Source organism: Electrona antarctica, assembly GCF_951216825.1.
Source record: "Electrona antarctica genome assembly, chromosome: 4".
Taxonomy (NCBI): Eukaryota; Metazoa; Chordata; class Actinopteri; order Myctophiformes; family Myctophidae; genus Electrona; species Electrona antarctica.
The window spans coordinates 48,211,848-48,233,487 of NC_136809.1; the positions used below are offsets into that span (position 1 = coordinate 48,211,848).

Sequence of the window (21,640 nt, forward strand, 5' to 3'; positions counted from 1 at the left end):
AGAATGTCGGAAACGAACTAAAACAAGGCTGGGAGGTTGTGACAGACAAGCAAGAACAAAACAAAAATATAGCTGCAAGCAGCGATAAAGCGGGACCAAGATAGAAGAAGAACAATGCGCAATAAGAACAACACGCACAAATGAGACCGACGAGCCGAGTTGTCGGTACCGGGATTTGAACTCGCAACCTTGTGGACCGAAGGCGGGAGCTCTACTGACTGACCTACACAGAGACAATCAGTGACTATATTGTAAACAGTAAAACCATTCAGTGATTTGGTAACATGAAGGTGTGTCCTCATTTTAGGCATGTCTTGTGTGTGTGTGTGTGCGTGCGTGCGTGCGTGCGTGCGTGCGTGCGTGCGTGCCTGCCTGCCTGCCTGCCTGCCTGCCTGCCTGCCTGCCTGCCTGCCTGCCTGCCCCTGCCTGCCTGCCTGCGTGCGTGCGTGCGTGCGTGCGTGCGTGCGTGCGTGCGTGCGTGCGTGCGTGCGTGGCTGCATGCGTGTGTGTGTTAGGCAGACAATCGTTCATAACCATGGATTTGGATTGAAGATCATCTCTTTAGTTTTTGTGGTGTTTAACATAAGGTGGCTATTATCACACCAGTCTTTAAAGTTATTGATCTCACTGATATAGCCCACAGGGCGTTAAAAAATATGTACAAATAAGACTGACAAGCTGAGTTGTCAGTAGCTGGATTTGAACACACAACCTTGCGGTCCAAGGGCAAGAGCTCGACTGACTGAGCTACACGGAGACAATCAGTTACTCCATTGTTAACAGGAAAATCATTCAGTGTTAGTTCAGCATAAGTACTCAGACTTTTAGAAATTAGCAGATCTACATGCTCATAACATGTCCCGGTACGGTACGGTACGGTACAGTACGGTACAGTATGGTACAGTATGGTACAGTACAGTACAGTACAGTACAGTATGGTGCAGTACAGTACAGTACGGTGCAGTACAGTACAGTACAGTACAGTACAGTACAGTACAGTACAGTACAGTACAGTATGGTACAGTACAGTACCATATGGTACAATACGGTACAGCACAGTATGGTACAGTACAGTACGGTATTACACATTGCACTTATTACACTATTACACTACTATTACACTATTACACTATTACACTAAATACACTTATTACACTATTAAAAAATTTGACTCAATACACTATTTCAATATTACACAATTACACTATTCCCCGTTTTACACTATGAGACTTATTACACTATTTCAGTTACTAGTATCTCTATTATTGTGATGCCATGTCCTAGTGCCTGATGGGTCAAATGTAATCTACTTCAATATTTATATAGTTGAGTCATCACAAATCTTGCAGCACACAATGGATACACTGAGTTGTCTTTACCGGGATTTGAACACACAACCTTGTGGTCCAACGGCGAGAGCTCTACCAACTGAGCTATGCAGACACAGTCAGTTGACTCATTCTAAACAGTAACATCATTCAGTATAAACTTTAGTGTGTGTGTGTGTGTGTGTGTGCGTGCGCGCGCAATTTTCATTGGCTCATAAAAACTTCATTTTTTCACTTAGAAAAAATGTGCTACGATTATTTGTCCGTATATGTCCAAAGTTCACGTGTAGAAGTTTTCGTGCATTTTGAGCAAAGATTCTGGGAGACGTTACATTTTAACTGTTTTTCATATAATTCAAAATGGCGGGTGATCTAAAGGTCAGAGGTCAAAAGTCAGAACACGAAAGTTGTTCGGCATGAGGAGACACATATGTGTATCAAAGTGTCATTGCCAACGGTCAAACGGTTCATGAGATATGCACGTTCAAAGTTTGCAAGTTTGCAAGTTTTGCATCAATTGAGTGCTATAGCGCCACCATTTGGCCAATCGTGATGGGCTTCGCATAGTAAAGTGACATAAGCATGTGTGTGTATTAGAGGCAGAAGAATAATTTTCACAAAACAGCAATTTTCATTGGCTCATAAAAACTTCATTTTTTCACTTAACAAAAATGTGCTACGATTATTTGTCCGTATCGGTCCAAAGTTCACGTGTAGAAGTTTTCGTGCATTTTGAGCAAAGATTCTGGGAGGAGTTACATTTGAACTGTTTTTCAAATAATTCAAAATGGCGGGTGATCTAAAGGTCAGAGGTCAAAAGTCAGAACTCGGAAGTTGTTCGGCATGAGGAGACACATATGTGTATCAAAGTGTCATTGCCAACGGTCAAACGGTTCATGAGATATGCACGTTCAAAGTTTGCAAGTTTTGCAAGTTTTGCATCAATTGAGTGCTATAGCGCCACCATTTGGCCAATCATGATGGGCTTCACATAGTCACCGTTTGGCATGGTCCTCTATCATGTTGACAAGTTTTGCGCAAACCGACTGCACGGTTCAGTCAGAACAGCTATTTTTGGCAGAAGGAGAATAAAATAAAGTACTGATCATATAATTCAAAATGGCGGGTGATCTAAAGGTCAGAGGTCAAAAGTCAGAACACGAAAGTTGTTCAGCACGAGGAGACGCATATGGGTATCAAAGTGTCATTGCCAACGGTCAAACGGTTCATGAGCTATGCACGTTCAAAGTTAGCATTTTCAATTGAGCACTATAGCGCCACCATTTGGCCAATGGTCTTGGGCGTCGCATATTCACCGTTTGGCATGGCCCTCTACCAGATTACCGCGTTTCGCGAAAACCGACTGCACCATTCAGTCAGAACAGCTATTTTTGGCGGAAGAAGAAGAAGGAGAAGAAGAAGAAAAATAAACACAAAAACAAATAGTGACCAAAGTCACTGCGTGACTTCTTGGTCCCTAAAAAGGGAAGAAAATAATAAATATAGCTGCAAGCAGTGATAAGATGGGACCAAGTAAGCCCTTTTAGGCTGCGCAACAGTGCCACTTTAGGTCACCCAGCGGTATTGCAGCTGAACGTACCCCAAACATACAGACAGACAGACAGACAGACAGACAGACAGACAGACAGACAGACAGACAGACAGACAGACAGACAGACAGACAGACAGACAGACAGACAGACAGACAGAAAGACAGACAGACAGATAGACAAGATGAGGCATGAGTTATGCCTGTTCAAAGTGCCTGTTATCGCTGCTTGCAGCTATATGTTTTGTACAAATTTCTACGTACAAACTTCTCTTCAACTTGGATTTCAGATATTGGTCCATAGATTGTGTGTAGAACATTTCGCGCAAATTGCTCAAAAATCCCGGCAGAAAATCAGGTTTAAGCATTTTTCAAACTGCTCAAAATCTGAACTCTCTCCCCAGGCCTTCGGCCTGGTGGAGACAATCTTTGGTCCCTTAATAAAAAGATGCACGGCCAAGCAGCAGCGCTTGCTGCACCTGGCAGTTATAACGAGAGTCATTCTTTTGTTTGCATATAAGTGTATATCTGTATGTCTTTAATGTTTTGATGAGATTGAAAATGGAGGGCAGCACGAACATATCTGGGTGGGGCAACCAAATGGTCGGCGGCACCCCTGGCAGTGAGCCTAAGTTTGGTGGGGAATCCAGCTTTGCCCAGTGGGTTGGAGTTGAAGGGAGGGAGAGAGAGAAACCAGATGAGCCACAAAGTATGGTCGTCCAAGGTTCATCCAAAAATAGCAGATCTACAAGCGCTGTTTAAGAATAACATCGAACGCACTTGTAAGGTCCTTCTTACCAGCCCCTTCCTGGAAGTGAGAGAGGTCTTGCCTCCTTGCTGTCTGCCATCAACTGATCTCGCATGGTGTTTGGAATTGGTTATATATAAGGTTCAGCTTCATTTATTTTGTGGAGAAAAAAAACCCTTTGGTTGTACGGCTCTAAGCCTGTAAATAAGATAAGAGAAACCCAACAGCTGCACTGTTTGTGAAACAAGCTTCTAAATGATCTGAAACCCTTTACTTGTACTTTTTGTGGTAAAAGCACTTTCCTGCCTTAATCTCCTAATCCCCCCCCCCCCCCTTCTCTCTCTTTCTTCTTCCCTTTCTTGTATTTCTTGGAAAAAATGACACGATTGGAACTATGCACAAAAACTAATTTCACACACTTTTTTACTTGTAGAACTGTGATGTGACAATAAAGTTGATTCTGATCACCTCCCCGGGGGGGAACTGTCAGTCAAGCTCAGGCCGGCCTTTAAAATATAGAGCAGTATAGGAAACCGTTAGTCACAAGAGGGGATAACAGGAGCCCTCGTACAAGGCTTCTTCGACTATGCATGCACCTCTTGGTACCACAGCACCTCAAAGGCCCTTAAAACAAGGCAAGTATACTTCAATCAATCAATCAATCAATAAGGGTCTGGGCTATATCTTGCGCCACCCCTTACCCCTTATCTCTAAACTTATTTGCCATTTTTTTACTATTTTGTAAAACCTTTTAAAATAGTTCAAATAGCAGATCTACAAGCTCACAACCTGTCGATGTAGATTTGCTAGTTAAACTATTTTAAAAGGTTTTTCAAAATAGTAAAACATGGCAAATGGCAAAGGGATAAGGGGTAATGGCAAGATAGGGCCCAGAGTTTAAAGCGATTTGGTGACAACATGCAACATGAGACCAAAAGTAGCCTACTCTTCAAGAAAAGCATGGAAAACTTCCTTTATTAAATAAAGAATAAATTACAATAAATAATACACGTATAAACAATATAACACTGAATTCACATCCCAATATACCACAACAACTTTGACAAAGCTGGGTATTAAATAAAAAATAAAATTCACATTGTGAAGTACTACTGATAGTAGAGCAATATATACCTATGTGAACGGTGGGTTTATGAGTTTGGTAGCAGGAGTTAATTCATATTTAGCTATTTATTCAACTGCTGTTCACACATTCAGATGGTTGGATGAGTTGATTAAACAGCGTATTTATACCTGAATTGATTGCATGTCTGGAACAGGTACCATGTGGCTAGTAGCATGCACACTAAGAAACATCGGTTAGAAACAATGAGTTTCTGTAATCTTGTTTAAATTGCTCATTGAAAAAAATAAATGACTGCACTAAAACCACACTACAACTACACTTAGATTTCCCTCCAAAATGTTAATGCTAAAACATGTTTTTTTGGGGGGGGGGGGGGGGGGGGGGGTCACAGTCAGACACCCATGAAAGATTTATAACAGACAGCTGATGAATATTGAGGGGAGGAAAATATTTTAAATCATTGTGCATGATTTCTTCAAGAAACCTTGGTAAACATGAGCAAGTGAAAATGGGTTCATTTGGAATGACTACTCTGCTATTTTGATCTGCGTGAAGTCCTTAGACTTATTGTAAACCTTCTTATATATTAATACACTCTGCTAGTATATGGCACAGTGCTGCCCCCAAGTGGTGGTGAGACGATAGTTGGTCTCAAATTTACATTGGCACAAAATACTGGTCCCTAAACATTTGAGTCACACCTGTCAAAGTGTTCACAGATGAATACGGATGGCACAGGACATGAAAAAAACGGATATGTGTTTTCAGTTAAACTCAGAAATGTTTCATTCTAAGTAATAGTGGTGAGCATTCTGACTAAACCACAACCACTCATGATTCATGTGGGTTTTTAGGTCAGAAAACATCCTTTCGATGACTGGCAGGTGCATTGAATGGCAAGAGATCTTTATTCGATCAGTGATTCCCAACCTGTGGGCTGGGGCCCACTGGTGGGCTGTGGGTGTATTGCAAGTGGGTTCTCAAATAATTGAACGCTAAGATTTTAAATCATAATATAAAAATGTAAAAATGAAATGTATGTGAAAGATATGACATGGTATTTTGTGGGGTCAAATGGGTGGCATCTGAGTGGGCCATGATTCCAAAGGTTGGGAACCACTGTATTAGATAATCTTAGACTGAACTGAAGAATAATAAAAGTGGGCTGGGGGATCACACTTAACCTCGTTGTTATTCCCCAAGTAGCAGCTAATGCTTTTAATTTGTCAAGTTAACTTTGTATAATTATGAGCAAACATTATAGTATGCTGTCATGCACAGCTGGAAGAATACACTGTTACAGCCTGATCGGTTTCCTATTCCAAGACGTTCTATTGAGGTCAGTTAATGTGTAGTCAGCTAAAGGGGATTAGCATAATAACAATATACTTTGATTCCTTAAGATTCCTTTTCCGTGCCTCATGGTCTGGATGATATGTATTGTACTGCTGCAAGCACTTGCGTTCACGAAGAAATCTATTTGTGCCATTTAGGACAAACAGAAGAATCTTCATGGAGTCTCTGTAGCATGTGTGCACAGTACAATCCTCCGTGTTCAGTTAACTTACATTTGGCCTCTCTCAGTGTCACATAGTTATGGATAAAGAAACACGGAGGATCTTATGTTTCCGTGCGTGTACTGATGCATCCTGTAAACACAACTGACAGACCTACTTTTCATGTTTCTGATCAACACAATGTTTTGTCAATCTCTGACTCACATTATGCATATTCAATTGAAATATTAACAAGGGAATTTGTTTTATACGAGATAAAAGACAACATAAATTATGCCAACGCTTGGCTTTTGGGAATTACATCATATGGCAGCCAAGTCTATGGACCTTCTAATGTTTGTTTAGAGCACTAATCCAGGGGTCATGTGGCGGCCAAGTCTATGGACCTTCTAATGTTTGTTTAGAGCACTAATCCAGGGGTCATGTGGCAGCCAAGTCTATGGACTTTTAATGTTTGTTTAGAGTACGATGTTTGTGTAAAGGAGTGAGGCGCCCCTCACTTCACACAAGTGTGATTTATTGTCTTTGCGGGCACAAGAACTGCAGTAACCTACACCAGTGGTTCTCAAAGTGGGTCCCAGGGACACGGCAAGCAACTGAAGCTTTCAGTTGTTCGAATGAATCCCCATTTTTCTGAGTTGAGACACCAGGTGTGTTACAAATACTGTGTACCTTATGAAATATTTTTCATGAAGAAAAAAAAAACACTAATGGTGGCACACAAATTTCTTAAGGCCTCTACAAAGCAAGCTGTCTTGTACAGACTAACTCTTCTACTATATCCGGTGATGTTGAGTATTTACAGTAACCACTTGAACCCTAAACTTACGTTGACCGAGTCCCTCAGGGTTCTATACTTGGTCCGCTTCTTTTTTTCCCTCTATACCAAAATTAATGTCTTCGTCAGAAAAAATATAGTCAATCTGCGATTTTTGCCAATTGTTTGCTCCAGAATAGGGACGCTACGGTTGGTGTGGTTGAAGATGCTCCAAACACACCACGCAGACTGCAGCTGGCAATCCGCTGATGGCACTTAGTAGTTCTCCCTCCCCTCTCCCTTCCTGACAATCCCTGCCACAGATTCAACACTCGGTTGGGTGATCGGGCCCTGCTAATGCCTGACTAAAATGAACAGTAAACTACAACTGATTATTGGCCACAGTCGCTCCACGGTGGCCTTGGTATGTAGAGGACTTTAACCATGACGCAAGCATGCTCTGGATGGGATTGCCCTCTCTCATCTCAATACCCTTGTGCAGAACTTTAAAAATACCGGAATGCCAATTGACAATTTAGGCATTCAGCAGGCACTCTTGTCCAGAGTGACTTACAAGTGCAAAATCGGAGTATAGGGTTTGAGATGCAAACGTGGGGATGGACTTGAGGAGGACAGTTGGGAAATGAGATGGCAACGGCCGGGTAGGACTTAATTAAATTAGTTAAAAACATTGTAATGATATACACAGCTACAAATATCATCCAAGCATGCAGTGGTGCCATGTCATCAAAATACAGAATCATCTATTAGCCTCATTGCACTGTTTTGGTTCTCGATCTCTCTCTTTCTTTTCCCCCAAAATGACTAACTACAGGTTGCTTTCTATGGTATCATTGGAGGATATGGGGTGCAGACCTCCATTGGCGTTGAGTCTCTTGGCACGATATGTTTCATAATGAATGTTGTGGGTGACCTCCTTCAGGTCCTGGAGGTGAGACCTGAGGGAGGGATGGAGAGAATATCAATCGGTTATTGTGATAATACAGCTTCATTGTTACCATATATCGTGGGATAAAATTAAAGGGGGTGTAAGTGATATTTTATTTCGGGGAGCAGACATTTTGAGCCCTTTTACCACAAAACGTACAGGTAAAGGGTTTTCTTCTGTGTGGGTTCTTAGATATTTACGCTTTATTTAAGCTTTTACCACAAACGGTACAACCAAAAGGTCTCTTAGCTTATTTACAACTACTAGCTTTGCTACAAATTGTACAACCAAAGGGTCTCATAGCTTTTCCACAAAACAAAAATTACACATATTAGTACCTGAGATAAGATACATGGTGTGTGAGCATAGCGATCTGCTGTGTACTTGTGCATATACTTAAGGACTTTATTCAAGGTGCTAGGACATGGATTCATTTCACTTGTCAATCCTGTATCTACTATCTAATAGTCGGATAATTGGAGTTATCTCTCCTGATTGGATGAAATGTGTAACCCAACCTGAAAATGCTGTCGAGGAAAAATATCACTTTTAAACTTTTTTACCTGATCAGGAAATCTCTCAGTTGAGAAAATTCACAATGGTTGGGGTTCTCAACTGCAAAGATAAAACATGAACAAAGAAATCAGGGCGAGAAACTGGCCAAGACACTGAAGGCCTAGATATATTACACCCTTTTACAGACAATTTAAAAAAAAAATGCGATAAAGGGCGATTGAGTGACTGTCACCGCTAACGGAAGCCAGGAACCTACCTTCTACAACTCCCCATGGTGTCTTCCTGCCCAGAACTCGTTTGTTGTTCACTTGATACTCTTTGTCACTGCCCACCACAGCAAAGGGCACCGCCTCCTACCAACATTTAGACAAGGTTTGATATACCGTGGAAAATAGTACAATGTCTACTACGGGGTGCAACAACTACATGGGGATCACATTGCACTGCAAAGCACACACATATTGCATTACAGTAAATAACCATTATGCCCCTTGCACACAGAGTGTATTTTATTCGCAAAGGGGAAAACATTTAGAGGACATTTAAAATGACTGCACAGCTTTGTGTGTTATGAGCACAGAATGTGCTCATAACTGACTGAGGACGGAATGTGATGTATGATGATGTATGATGATAAGAGCGCCCCTCACTTCACACACACGTGTGATTTTGTAATAGAATTGTTTGCCTGATGAAATGCCAAACATCACACCCGTGTGAAGTGAGGGGCACTAATATATCAAAGTCTAACTCGTGTTGATTAGGTGATGTAATGGTGATGTAAAACAAATGGTGCCAACACAAACATTAAATGCCATTAACAATAAAGAGACAATATGACGTAATGAGGGACAATATGACGTAATGAGGGACAATATGACGTAAATGTTCCCTTCATTGTCAATGGCGTTTTTAAAACAAACATTGAACTAAAAACAAACATTGAACCTGTATATAGGAGGGGCTAGCGCCCCTCAAAAATATAGACGCCTGACTGAAACGGGTTAATATATGAGCAATAATTGTGCTCATGCTAGGTGAATAGCATTATAAATATCATAATGCATCATTTAAGACTGTATGTGGAGGAAATATAATCCCTTACCCTGATCTTGTCATTTTCACTCTTATCTTCCATGTCGTCGTCAAACTCTTTCTGTGGATAATATTCAATACCACCCATTTCCAATTCCTTCCTTACCTAGGCAACACAAAGAAAGTGAGAATATTAAAACCTTGGAGTCCTTGATGTTATCTCCTGAGTGCTATAGCCCTAGTAACCCTAGTAACTTTGATGAATTTAAATGGAAACTCTCTAACCCTCTGTTTGAAATCCTGCCTCTCATCAATGGTCATTGTGTCAGCCTTGGCGATGACAGGGATGATGTTGACCGAGTGACTCAAGCGTTTCATGAACTCAATGTCTAGCTGCCGAAGACTGGAAGAGCATGAGCGTGAGACAGAGAGAGAGAGAGAAAAGAAAGCGCATAAAACAGTGAAAGTACAACCAAGATAATGCTGTTTAATTTCTGTTAAAGGACCACTTCACCACTTTTCAACCTATCTTCATATACTAGTCCTCACTAATAACCAAGAGGAGAATTAGCAAGAGAGACCACTTTGCTTTACTTCCTGTATCTGCGTGAGGTGGGCGGTAACATTATTAGGAGACAGGAAGAATGTTGGAGTCTATTCATTTCCAATGGGAGAGTGAACGTGAACACAGCTTCTGAACCATTCCTTAACTCCATGGTCACTGAACTAAATACTGGACCAAATCATCACAAGGCACACAATATTTACAAGATATTCATAGTAAAATGGCTTCTTTCAGGAGAAAATCGACTTTGTTAATGACATTTCTTTATCCCAGCAACAAACTCTCGCGAGATTTGAGATGAGTCCGGAAGCCTCTCTCTGTCCATCTGCAATTTCACGGACAACACATAGGGGGCTCTGACCCCATATTTAAGATGATAATATGTGAATATTATAATGTGAAATGAATGGACATATTTAAAACGATTAGAAATGATCCTTATGTGCCCAAATTAGAGCTGGCATACTTGGTCTGCATATTGAGACAGGCAGATATGTAGGCACGGTTGAGGAGGATAGATTATGTAGTCTGTGTGATCTAAAGGAAATTTTTATTGTCCATTCTACAACTCTATTAGGGAGAGACTTTTTAATGAGATAGATCCAAATCATGAATTGATATGGTTGGAGGACTTCGAGAAACTAAAACGACTATTTCAAAAGTACACCTTGTCAGTTGTTTTCAATGTACTTTGTTAAATGACTTGTCAGTGTTGTTGTCTTCTTCTTCTATCAGGTTTCATGGCGGTCGGCAAACCTAAATGGTGCATTACCGCCACCTACTAGACTGAGTGTGGAAACAGTGTTGTTGTCAGGGGGGGGGGGGGGGGTGGAGGTCGGGGAGAAGCAAACCACGCCTACTATATTTAGGAGACCATTTGTAGGCTTTGTGTACCATTTCGCCTCTAGTGGATCCAATGAAGATGGCCCATCTTCATACATAAACCATCTTTGCTAATAATCATGATAAAATGGCTACCATTTTTTCTACTCAGTCTGTGTCTCATAGGAGGACTGTGGGCAGTTCAGAAACCCGTCCACCAGTGACATCATCGATGGGGAATCCAAGCTATTAGAAACTGCAGGCTTTCTAGTCCTGAAAAGTTGCAATGCGAAAATGGAAGCCATCGTTCTCACGATAATAAAAATCTAAAAAAAATTGTAAAAAAATATTGTTTAATAAAAATCTGCCTAACGATGATGTCACTGGTGGACGGGTTTCTGAACTGCCCACAGTCTTCCTATATGAGAAGCAGACTGAGTAGAACATTTTTTTGCCATTTTATCATGATTATTAGGACCAAATATATGAAGATGGGTTGAAAAGTGGTGAAGTGGTCCTTTAAGTCTTTGGGGATGGTGACATGCCAGCAGGAAAAATATTCTGCTGAATACAGTGCTGAGTGGTCCTTCCAAAGATATATTGGGTACCCTAAGCTGTAAAGTCCTTTTTATCCGTTAATCTGTTCAAATGCAATTTCACACTTGTCTTGAACCCGAATGGAGCTGTTCAAAGCAGTCTTTATTCTGTGTTGAAATACACAGTGGCGCACGGCTCAGCGATGATGACAATCTGTTCCAAATTCCAATCAGTGTCCTTCCTCCCAGTGTCCTGGATGTAAATTAATGATGCTGTGCATACGTGTGTGCATCCATGTTTTTGTAAATGGCAAATTATGCTGCAGGATTCGTTTGAATGGATTGCTAAAAACAAGCTGTCCTCTGATCGGGCACTTGAGAATCCTCTGTGGGATTACTTTACTAATCTCCTATACCAGTGGTTCCCAAAGTGGGGTCCGGGGGCCCCCAGGGGTCCTTGAGGGAGTTCCAGGGGGTCCCCAGCTAAATGATAGCTTGGAACCAAATGGACCCTTATGGGTCTGTAACTCTGAGAGTGTATTTGGACCCTAATGGGTCCATTTGGTTCCATTTGTACACTCTCAAGAGTTAAATTAACATTGATTTTACGATATAAATCTGGGGTCCCAGAGATAGAAATGACATTAAAAGGTGGTCTGTAGATTAATATGCACGTCAAAACTGGGGGTCCTTAAAATTAACAGTTTGACTCCATAATACGATTTACCCGCATTTTAATCAAATATTCTACGCTGCCGAGATTGTTTTATTACCTTTAGATCATACGCTGAAGTATCTGGGCTTTTGATCGGCGAAAATCCACCGAAGATAGCTTGCGCCGTGTGTTTACTTCCATCGCACCACCTGCCATCTTGCTACGCAACATGGCGGGTGGTGTGAGGCGGTTGTAGTCAGACAAAACCCCCGTTCACTTGCATTGGACTCAATTTCCCAGAAGCCCTAGCAGCCCAGCGAATGTGTCGATTTCAGGTTTCGACATCATAACATGAAGCTCTCTCCCCCTGCTCCGCGGCAAAGACGGAGTTTCTTTTTAATTATTAAAATACGGCGATTTAGACACATAAAACAAATAGCGGGGATGTCGTATTAAGCAGGGCTTATCGTTTGATCAATCAATTTAAAGCAATCAAGGTGCTTTAAACAGGTTGAGAATCAGGCATAAAAATATCTTCTCTTGTGGGGGTCTCTGGCATATCTCTTCAAATGGGGGTCCGTGGGCTAATTAGTGTCAATTTGGGGGTCCTTGACATGAAAAGGTTTGGGAACCACTGCTCTATATACGATAAGAAGGTTTAACTCACGAGTGTCCAGTGGGTGAGATGAAGTACAGACAGCAGTGCACTCTGGTGTCAGGGATGCGCTTCTTTCTGGTTATATTCACCTCCTCCTTGAGAAACTTCTCGTACTGCTCGTTGATGTATTTGGCGATGGGCTCCCAGCTGTGAGAGTATTTAAAAAAGAAAAAGGATTGAGAATTACAAAATCAATAATAAGTTAAAATAAAGATTTAGGTTAGACTAGAGCAGGGTTTGATTTGCTACGGGAGATGGAGGGAATGCCTCTGCTTTTGATATTCACCTTCTGGTTATCCATTTTACATGTACGGTAGACGGTCTGAAGTTTCATAATGATAATCTTTCATAATCATGTTTGATAATATCACAATTTAACAGTCAACAAGTGTAAATACATTAACCCTGGTGTCCCTATTTTTGAGGACCCCTCCTATATACAGCTATTTGTCTTAACTTGTGTCACATTTGCCATTGACAATGAAAGGAGAATTTACGTCATGTGTCTGAGCGACTTGGCTTTTTGTGCCAACACAAACATTAAATGCCATTGACAATGGTTAAAAGATAATAACATAAGTTGACAAATCACGTCTCAATATTTGCCATTGACAATGAACAGAGAAATGACGTCAGAATTCCACTAAATATGACGTAAATTAAACATCAACACATTAAATGCCATTGACATTGAAGGGAAAATTGACATCATATGTAAACGAGAAAATTAGGTAAGAGCTAACCAATCACAGGCAACAGGCATTCTGATTAGTCGACTAAATCAACTGTAGATTTAGTCAACTAAAATCTTATGATATTTAGTCGACTAAAACTAGACTAAAACATGATTGATTGAACACTAAAACATTCCAGGTGACTAAAATGTGACTGAAACTAAATGAAAACTATTGAAGAGACTATGACTAAAACTAAAATAAAAATTTGCTGGCAAAAACAACACTGCATTTAATGTATCACACATAGCCCACCAGTTGTCATTGTTGATCAGGTCGCCAAAGCCTGGAGTATCAATTACTGTCAGCTTCATCTTCACACCACCCTCTTCAATGACTGAAACAAAGCCAGAGGAATTGATCAAATCACAACCCAAAATGTTGCTTTTCAGAATCAGCTTTATTGACATAATTTGTTTTTGTGCGTAGTTCCCATAGTGTTGTTTTTCCAAGAAAAAGGAAGAAAGGAAAGAAGGGGGTGGGGGGGGGGGTCAAGGAGATCAAGGCAGAAAACTTTTACCACAAAACGTACAAGTAAAGGGCTTCCCCTCGCATCAGACATTGAAGCCTTTGCTACAAAACAGAACTAAGCGTTATAATTTGAAGTTGCATACACTGAAGTACATCCAGTACATGCAACCAGTGGTCACTGCCACAACATTCATATGTTGTGGAAGGAGATCAAGGCTTTCACCACAAATTGTACAAGTAAAGGGTTTCCCCTGTGTGGGTCCGAGATATTTACGAACTTTCAGCTTTACCACAAATTGTACATGTAAAGGGTTTTTCCCCCTGCATGGGTCCTCTTGTGTGCTTTCTCACATCTCACAGTTGTGCGACCTCTCCTTTCTGTTTTAAAGTTTATCTCCCGTGGTCAGCACCTCCCTACTCTTGGTGTGCGCTCCTACCATTTTGTTTGCTTTGCTTTCTCACATCTAACATCAATTCATAGCAAGTTGAGCATAAACAAACAGAGATTGAACCACTGGGCACTAAGCTACGGGTATAATGCCATCATTACGATACAGCCTGAAAATAAATAAATAAAAGTTTGATTTCCCTGTAGGTTTGTATTGTCTTTACAAAAAACTAAAGAAAAACTAAAGAAAAACAAACCCACACCTGCCATTTTGATTAGTTAGTCAGTCCCAGAGTAATATAGTAAGAGAGTGGCGACACTAGCGTTGACTCCCATTGTAACAACGGAATGTGGAAGTGCTCATTCTATCTCAATGGGATAGTTCCAGCCATAGGAGCAATGTTTGGAACTGTAGCCCATAGGCACCCACTTTGCGTCGAGATCAAAGCGTGGTCTGGTCGCTATACTCTCCTACTCTACACTCTGGTCAGTCCACTTTTCACAGTCAGTTTGCATTGAAATCTCCACAGATGTTTACAAGGACTTTTCCATATGACAGACAGACAGACAGACAGACAGACAGACAGACAGACAGACAGACAGACAGACAGACAGACAGACAGACAGACAGACGTTTACAACGGGTACTCTGACAACGGCCACAGCAGGGCGGGGCAGGAATTCCCTAATTGCATCGTTTGTCCGAGTGGGCAGGTACCCAACGGGCACCGGTTCTATAGTGCAACTAAAAGAGTGTAATATTACTCACTATCAATCGAAAGTAACACTAGGCAATTCATTCCAAAGTCTTTTTAGGGCAGGTGGTTGCACACCTCCACCTTGTCCTCTCATCGACATTACACATATAGTTTAATGACCAGAACATTGTACAACCCACATCTCCACATCCAAAAGGCACAATAAATACCCAGGGGTCATTACAGTACATACAGTACAATTTGTCCTTTAACCATCCTAATTATGTGGAGCAGTGGGCAGCCATTGGGCAGTGCCAGTGGGGAGTATAGTTGTGTACAATATATGGTTGAAAAACCATACATTAAAGTAACATTGACACTGTGTGCATGAAATGAAACTGCCTTCTATCTGCAAAAAAAACCCGTTGCAGATAGAAATAGGATAATTCAAGATGAACAGTATGGGCTGTTAAGGCCACAAAGTCGTTTTTTGCCACTCAGTAGGCGTTCCCAGAAACTTGGGGGACTAGTACTGCCGTAGCAGACAACCCGCAGCACTCCAGGTTCAAACAAAATCCTTATAGGTGCAAGGCTCGAAGATATAAGAAGAGATGAAGAAAATGCCAGCTCATTGTATGTCCTTTTACATGATTTTATTTACCTCTGAGACTGAAAACGTACGCGTTTCGGCCTGTATGGCCTTCCTCAGCGTTTGTGAGCGCTTGTTTGTTCCCAGAAACTTCCCACATAACGTACGGTTTAAGATGATGTCACGCGCATAGTCTCTATTTGCCAAGTGCCTGCCTTTGAACATACCTGGAATGTGTCCTCTGCATTTACCCATAGGAGCAGTGGCTGCTATTAATACAGTCATACAGTACCCGCCTCGCTCAAGAAGACTTCAACACAGACTGGGCGGACGGAGGGAGGGTGGAACTTGCAACCTTCCAATTCCCAGACAGATGGCCTCTGCCCACTCAGCTATACGGCCGACCCAAACAATCAGTGCTCTCAACTGAAGTTCGCTGTGTCATCATTGTAAATGAATGCATGAATGCATACTGACGAAGATCTGTCACTCGCTCCACTTCTGTCAAAGTAATTCTTTACCAAAGGAATGGTGTGCGGGCCCTACCTCCTTCCATCATTATAAATGCACAGAGCCACTGGAAACTAAGACTGCACTCAATACAGGGGTTTACGCTATAAATATAGCCTACATATTAATACATACACTAGCATGAATCAAATTAAATATATCCAGTCTAAATTAAACCCATGCCGAAAGATCCAAATGAGATGTCATGTCAGTATTGGTTCATTAATTGTGCTCTGGACTGGATATCCTATAGGGGGATTTAGAGTCGGTGGCCTTTAAAACATAATTATCACTCCGGGGAAGGTTAATATGCTAAGACAGTTGTTCTTAGTTTCCAATGTCGTTACAACATCCCGTGTGTGTGTGTGTGTGTGTGTGTGTGTGTGTGTGTGTGTGTGTGTGTGTGTGTGTGTGTGTGTGCGTGCGTGCGTGCGTGCGTGCGTGCGTGCGTGCGTTTCTTGAAAGAGAATCTTTCAAACTCTTTATCCATTTGTAACTCAGAGTGTACAAATGGAATCAAATGGATCCATATGTTAACCGTATCACTGCCACCTGGTGGACGAAAGTGCCAGCGCTTGACTGCCGACCTGGATCTACTTGATTTTAGTGTAACGCATGTCCGCTTTGCCGGTCCATTTTAGATGCTAAATATTTAATGTCAATGCTAGCGAGCTAAAATGAGCCCATCCTTGTTCTAGAAAACGCCAATGTTCCAATTGGGATCACCGGACAATAACAAAAGACCTCCGAACATCGCACGTTTTCAAAACCATGGAGAGCTCCGTAGATTATATATCAATAATAAAGCTTATATGATGGGAGTCTTCCTGCCAGGAGCAGTTGACAGTTGGATTTGAATTGGCGGAACGTTCCGTCATGATCAGTTTTTGTGTTAAATGGACACAGTACCAGGGCGGTACGGTGTGTAGTGTGTACTCACAGTGGGCCACTGATTTGATCTCCACAGTCTTAGGGATCTTCTCGTCACGAGCCCAGCCACCACTCCTCCTGCTGATCTGGGACTTGAACAGTGTGTTCACCAGAGTCGACTTCCCCAGTCCACTGTTACCTGCGAGGGAGGGAGTGTGAGAAGGGAATTATATATGGTACATAGAGGAGAGAAGAGCAATAGAGAGAGAGAGAAAGAGAGAGAGAGAGAGAGAGAGAGAGAGAGAGAGAGAGAGAGAGAAATCGGGACCCATTTGTGCGTCATGGACACATTTTTATGGGTCCCTTTGGGCCTATATTTTGTTTCCAACATTGTGTTGTTAATCATTAATTATTTCAAAACATTTAAAAAAAAAAAATTCTCTTTTGGGTTTCGGGCTACAAGGTTTGGGAACCATCATTTTTCTCCCTGGAAATAAAAACGTCTGACTTGGGCCTTACCCACTACCATGATGTTGAAGTCAAATCCAGACTTCATGGTCTTCTTCCTCATCTGCTCGATGATGGTGTCTATACCGATATATCCCAGCAGTGTGGATCCACCACCCTGGCTGAGAGCTGCATTGTGAGCCCCGCTTTGGCCCGGGGCATGAGTCGGAGCATGGCCACCATGACCCCCGATCAGAACTGGAATGGCACTGGGGACAGGGGCCGCACCCCCAATCCCTGGCCCCTGGGGCGGGAAGGGGCTTGATGGAGACGGAGCCCCCACATGGGGGGGCTTGGCAGGGACGGCCGGTTTGGGTTTTACCTCAGGGGGTACAATATCTGACATGTCTGCAGGGGAGGAAAGGAAACGTTAATTACTTGACCGAACTCCCAAACAAAATTGCGTTGCTTGGATGCTTAAGACTTACTATGACAATATCATCGTATCTAACAAGATTAACTTAATAATTTGTTGACCGTGGTCCCCCCTGGGCTTTTTACTTTTCCCCTCTCTTTGCTGAAATTAGAAGATCTACTATTTTCGCTGAACTTTTGTCTTAGAAGCAGAATAGGGATGCGTGGGTCTTTTTCAGTCTCGAGGCATTTTATTTTCTGCTATCGTTCTACATTAAAGAAGTAGTATACAGCAGAAGGTTTAGAAGAAGGTAACATAGCAGCCATAAGGCTGAATCGTCCAAACAGTGGGTCGGACTCAGGACCCATTTGTGGGTCACAGGCCAGTCACGACTAGGGATGGAGCTCTTTTTATTTATTTATTATTATTATCCATTTTCTTGTATACATTTAAAAATATATATATTTCAAAGGTTGATTTTTTAAAATAAAAACATCTTATTTAAAAAAAAAACTCAAATAAACAAATCTAAAAAAGTCCACGAATGAATGAATAAATGAACAATAAATACATCAATAAATAAAAGGTTAATTAGGGTAACAACCTGAAAGGTTTGGGAACCACATGGAATATACTGATATTGTGCTTGAGGTCAAAAAATCATTACAGGTCACAGATCTCACAGGGCACTGTGGCAGTCCATGCATCAGCTTAGCCTTGATTCACAATGACAGTAAGTGGCCATACAGCCTATCTGTTCTAACAGCATGTGCACACACACACACACACACACACACACACACACACACACACACACACACACACACATTTCACCCAAGGAGCATAAATGATAAATCGCCAGATTTACAAAACTAAACCTCTATTGTAGACATAAAATTAGCCATTTCTCAATTCTCAACCATTCTCTGATTTCTCTGCAGGGCTGAATCCCAGCAGGCAGATCACTCAGCGCCCCTGATTAGATAATAGCTGGCCATCCTGTGCTGTGGCCATGGGGCACTGATGATGAGAAGCTTGTTTCCCAAAGGGTGTCAAGTTAAAATAAGCCTTTACTCCTGCATGCATAGGTCGCCATAATGACTACAGTCAGCATGTGAGTCAGAAAGAAAACCTATGTTCAACATCTATATGCGTCACACACCAGCTAATTAACCCCCCGAACCTATCAAGGCGACCCCATTGTCTCTCTCCATCCATCCATGCTGTTATAAACTAGCCATCGTTAGCTAGCAGGCTAGCGCGCTACGCGGCCGCCCGTACACACTGCAGTGAGTGAGGAGGATGTTGAACGCACGGAGCCGCCCGACTTACCAATGAATTGAACTAGCAATTGCCTCGGAGCAGAAACGCTTCGTTCAGGACTCGCTGATATGTCGTAATAATGTAGGATGATAGCGACGGACGTCCACCAGCACGGTGAGGTAATAATAAGATGTGTAGACTAGACACACACGGGGGTCATGTGATGATGATGCTGTCTCTGGTACCTCTTCTTCACTCTCTCTCTCCCTCTGCTCCAGTCAGAGAGAACCCCCCTTTTCCCTTTTCCGTTACCAAGGCGACAAGAGGAGAGGGTCCAGCCGGCCGGCGGGGGGATGCAGCGCGCATGCTCAGTCAGTGTGACTTGCTCAAAGGGACATGGTGGCATCTTGGCAATATATAGCTTCTATATTATGGATTATTTTAGGAAACGTTTGCGATTTAAATCATGGTTTGCCAGAAAATTCGCTAGCTCATAAAGGATTTCATTGAATTATTATTATTATTTGTATACAAATATCTGTCCAGTGTCAGTAGTCCAAAATGTAGCCTATAGGTCACATTTCTCTATTTCTTAGGTCTATGTCTTTACTTTATTCTACAATTTATTCTACAACTATCACTGTAGGCTACAGTAGGCTATGTGAAACAAGACATAAGGTTCAGTGAATAAAAGCAACGCTTAATAATTTATATAGGCTTAGTTCAAAAAGCGAAGCAACCGAACAACAGCACTCACATGTTAGCTCCTTATTGTAGTTTCTCCTGTATTCTTCTCTCGCTTTCTTCGGTGCACTCTTATACCCATACTGTACCAACGCACGTTGTTTTATCTCTTTTCAGCATGTCTGTTACTGTTCTGATAAGGAGCTACAGTACAGTCTGTGACCAGGCCCCCCCCTAGCTCTCCGAGTACCTCTCTTTCACACATATGACATTCCCTGCAGAATAAATGAGTAAAAACAAAAATATAATAAAAGAATAAAAAAAGAGAGAGGAAATGACCCCCAACATGTAGGCAGCCTATATGTTTTCAAGTGTTAGTGATCATTGGGAGATATAGTGCATGGCAGCAGATCTACAAGGTCACAATGTGGCCCGTGATCACAACCCGTTGTGAGCTTGTAGACTCCACAAGCTAAATAGACACTCTACAATGTGGAGTGTCTATTTTTGCTGCATGACACCATCACACAACAAAGTAAAATAGAGCTTAAGTGTTTTTTGTTTTGTTTTTGTTTTTTGTGCAACTATTCTTGTACTCACCCATCGACACATACACTGATGATCCAGGGTGATACATGGTGACATAATATGGATCCTCCGGCTCCTCTACGATGTACACCCTGCCTGGCAAAGGGTGATGTGGTGTCTTTGACGGAAAGGTAACTGTACTTGTCATCACCTCGTTGGCGTTCTGGCAGTCTATGCCCTTTGGTTGGAACGGCAATTCAAAGACCCCCTTTGAACCGGCGCCAGCTCCTGTTGTGTTGAACGAGTTGTTGTGCCCCACCGTGGATGGCGGCCAGCTTACGGTGCATTTTTCTAAGGAATATTCCCTTTGTGGCTTTGTGGATCCCTTGTTGTGGTCAGGTGGTGCTGCAGGCAGAGCCATTTGATTCAGCCCCAGGTCACTGGGATTCACACCTTTGAGGTTTGTGTGTTGCGCAGATTGCTCGTAATCAAACGGGTGTTTCTTTGGTACACTGCAAAGTTTTGAAACCTTTCCATTTATTGATGCGTCAGGAGGAGCAGACGCCCGTGTCGGTGAAGCCTCCTGTATTCCATGCTCCACAAGTTTACATATATTCAATCTAGGTAACCCGTACCGAGGAGCTTCTGGTTTGTGATCGCTGTCTTTCGACCGGCTGCCGTAATCCAATGCAATGCAATCTGAATGACTGACTGCAATCTGGGGGTCGATCTGCGAATTGTGACACTGAGCTCTAGACCAGAATGTAGGTTTCTGGTGGACACCGATGGCCTTGGCGTTTCTTGAGGTGCCGGTCTGTTGAAAATGTTGGGAAGAGGATTCTGTTGGCATAGTATTTGCGAACCCTTCCACCTGACATGTCTCATGGTGATCGCTCTTTGAGAATGTTGATGCCCTACTTCTCTCAGCGTATAAATCATAATTCCTTCTCCTGGCTTCTGTAGAGGGTGGAAGATTTGACTGCAGGCTCGAATGTCCTGTGGAAGGGTATACCTTAGGGTCTGTGGATAGATTTGTACTTCTGTTCGGCTGCATGTCAGTACAAGACTGGCGGTCGGTTACACTTGCGGGTTGGAGCTGAGTGTAATACTTAGGAAGATAGTCTGCAGTCGTTTTTGAGAATCTACGGTTCGACTGAACTGCCAGTTCGTCACTCACTGACTTGGTTTCTCTATGAACATGCGTGACTGTAATCCCACCAGACACACAATTACTTTGTCTACCTGTCACTCCATCGGACAGAATTCCACTACTTTGTCGCTCTTTGACATTTAACTTGGCTTTAGACATTGTGCCAGTGTC

The 21,640-nt window shown here is 42.2% G+C and overlaps 1 protein-coding gene across 1 annotated transcript; it reads right to left on the reverse strand.

Annotated features, from left to right (window-relative positions):
- Positions 1-7,814: 7,814 nt before the first annotated feature.
- On the reverse strand, positions 7,815-19,895 carry septin3 (septin 3). The gene is made up of 10 exons (XM_079499193.1): positions 19,865-19,895; positions 17,502-17,837; positions 17,053-17,181; positions 13,712-13,793; positions 12,732-12,869; positions 9,772-9,889; positions 9,557-9,652; positions 8,708-8,804; positions 8,499-8,550; positions 7,815-7,945 (listed from the first exon to the last, which is right to left on the reverse strand). The coding sequence occupies exons 2-10, from the start codon at positions 17,833-17,835 to the stop codon at positions 7,816-7,818; spliced, it is 1,176 nt and encodes a 391-aa protein (XP_079355319.1). The 5' UTR covers positions 17,836-17,837; positions 19,865-19,895; the 3' UTR covers position 7,815.
- Positions 19,896-21,640: the final 1,745 nt, after the last annotated feature.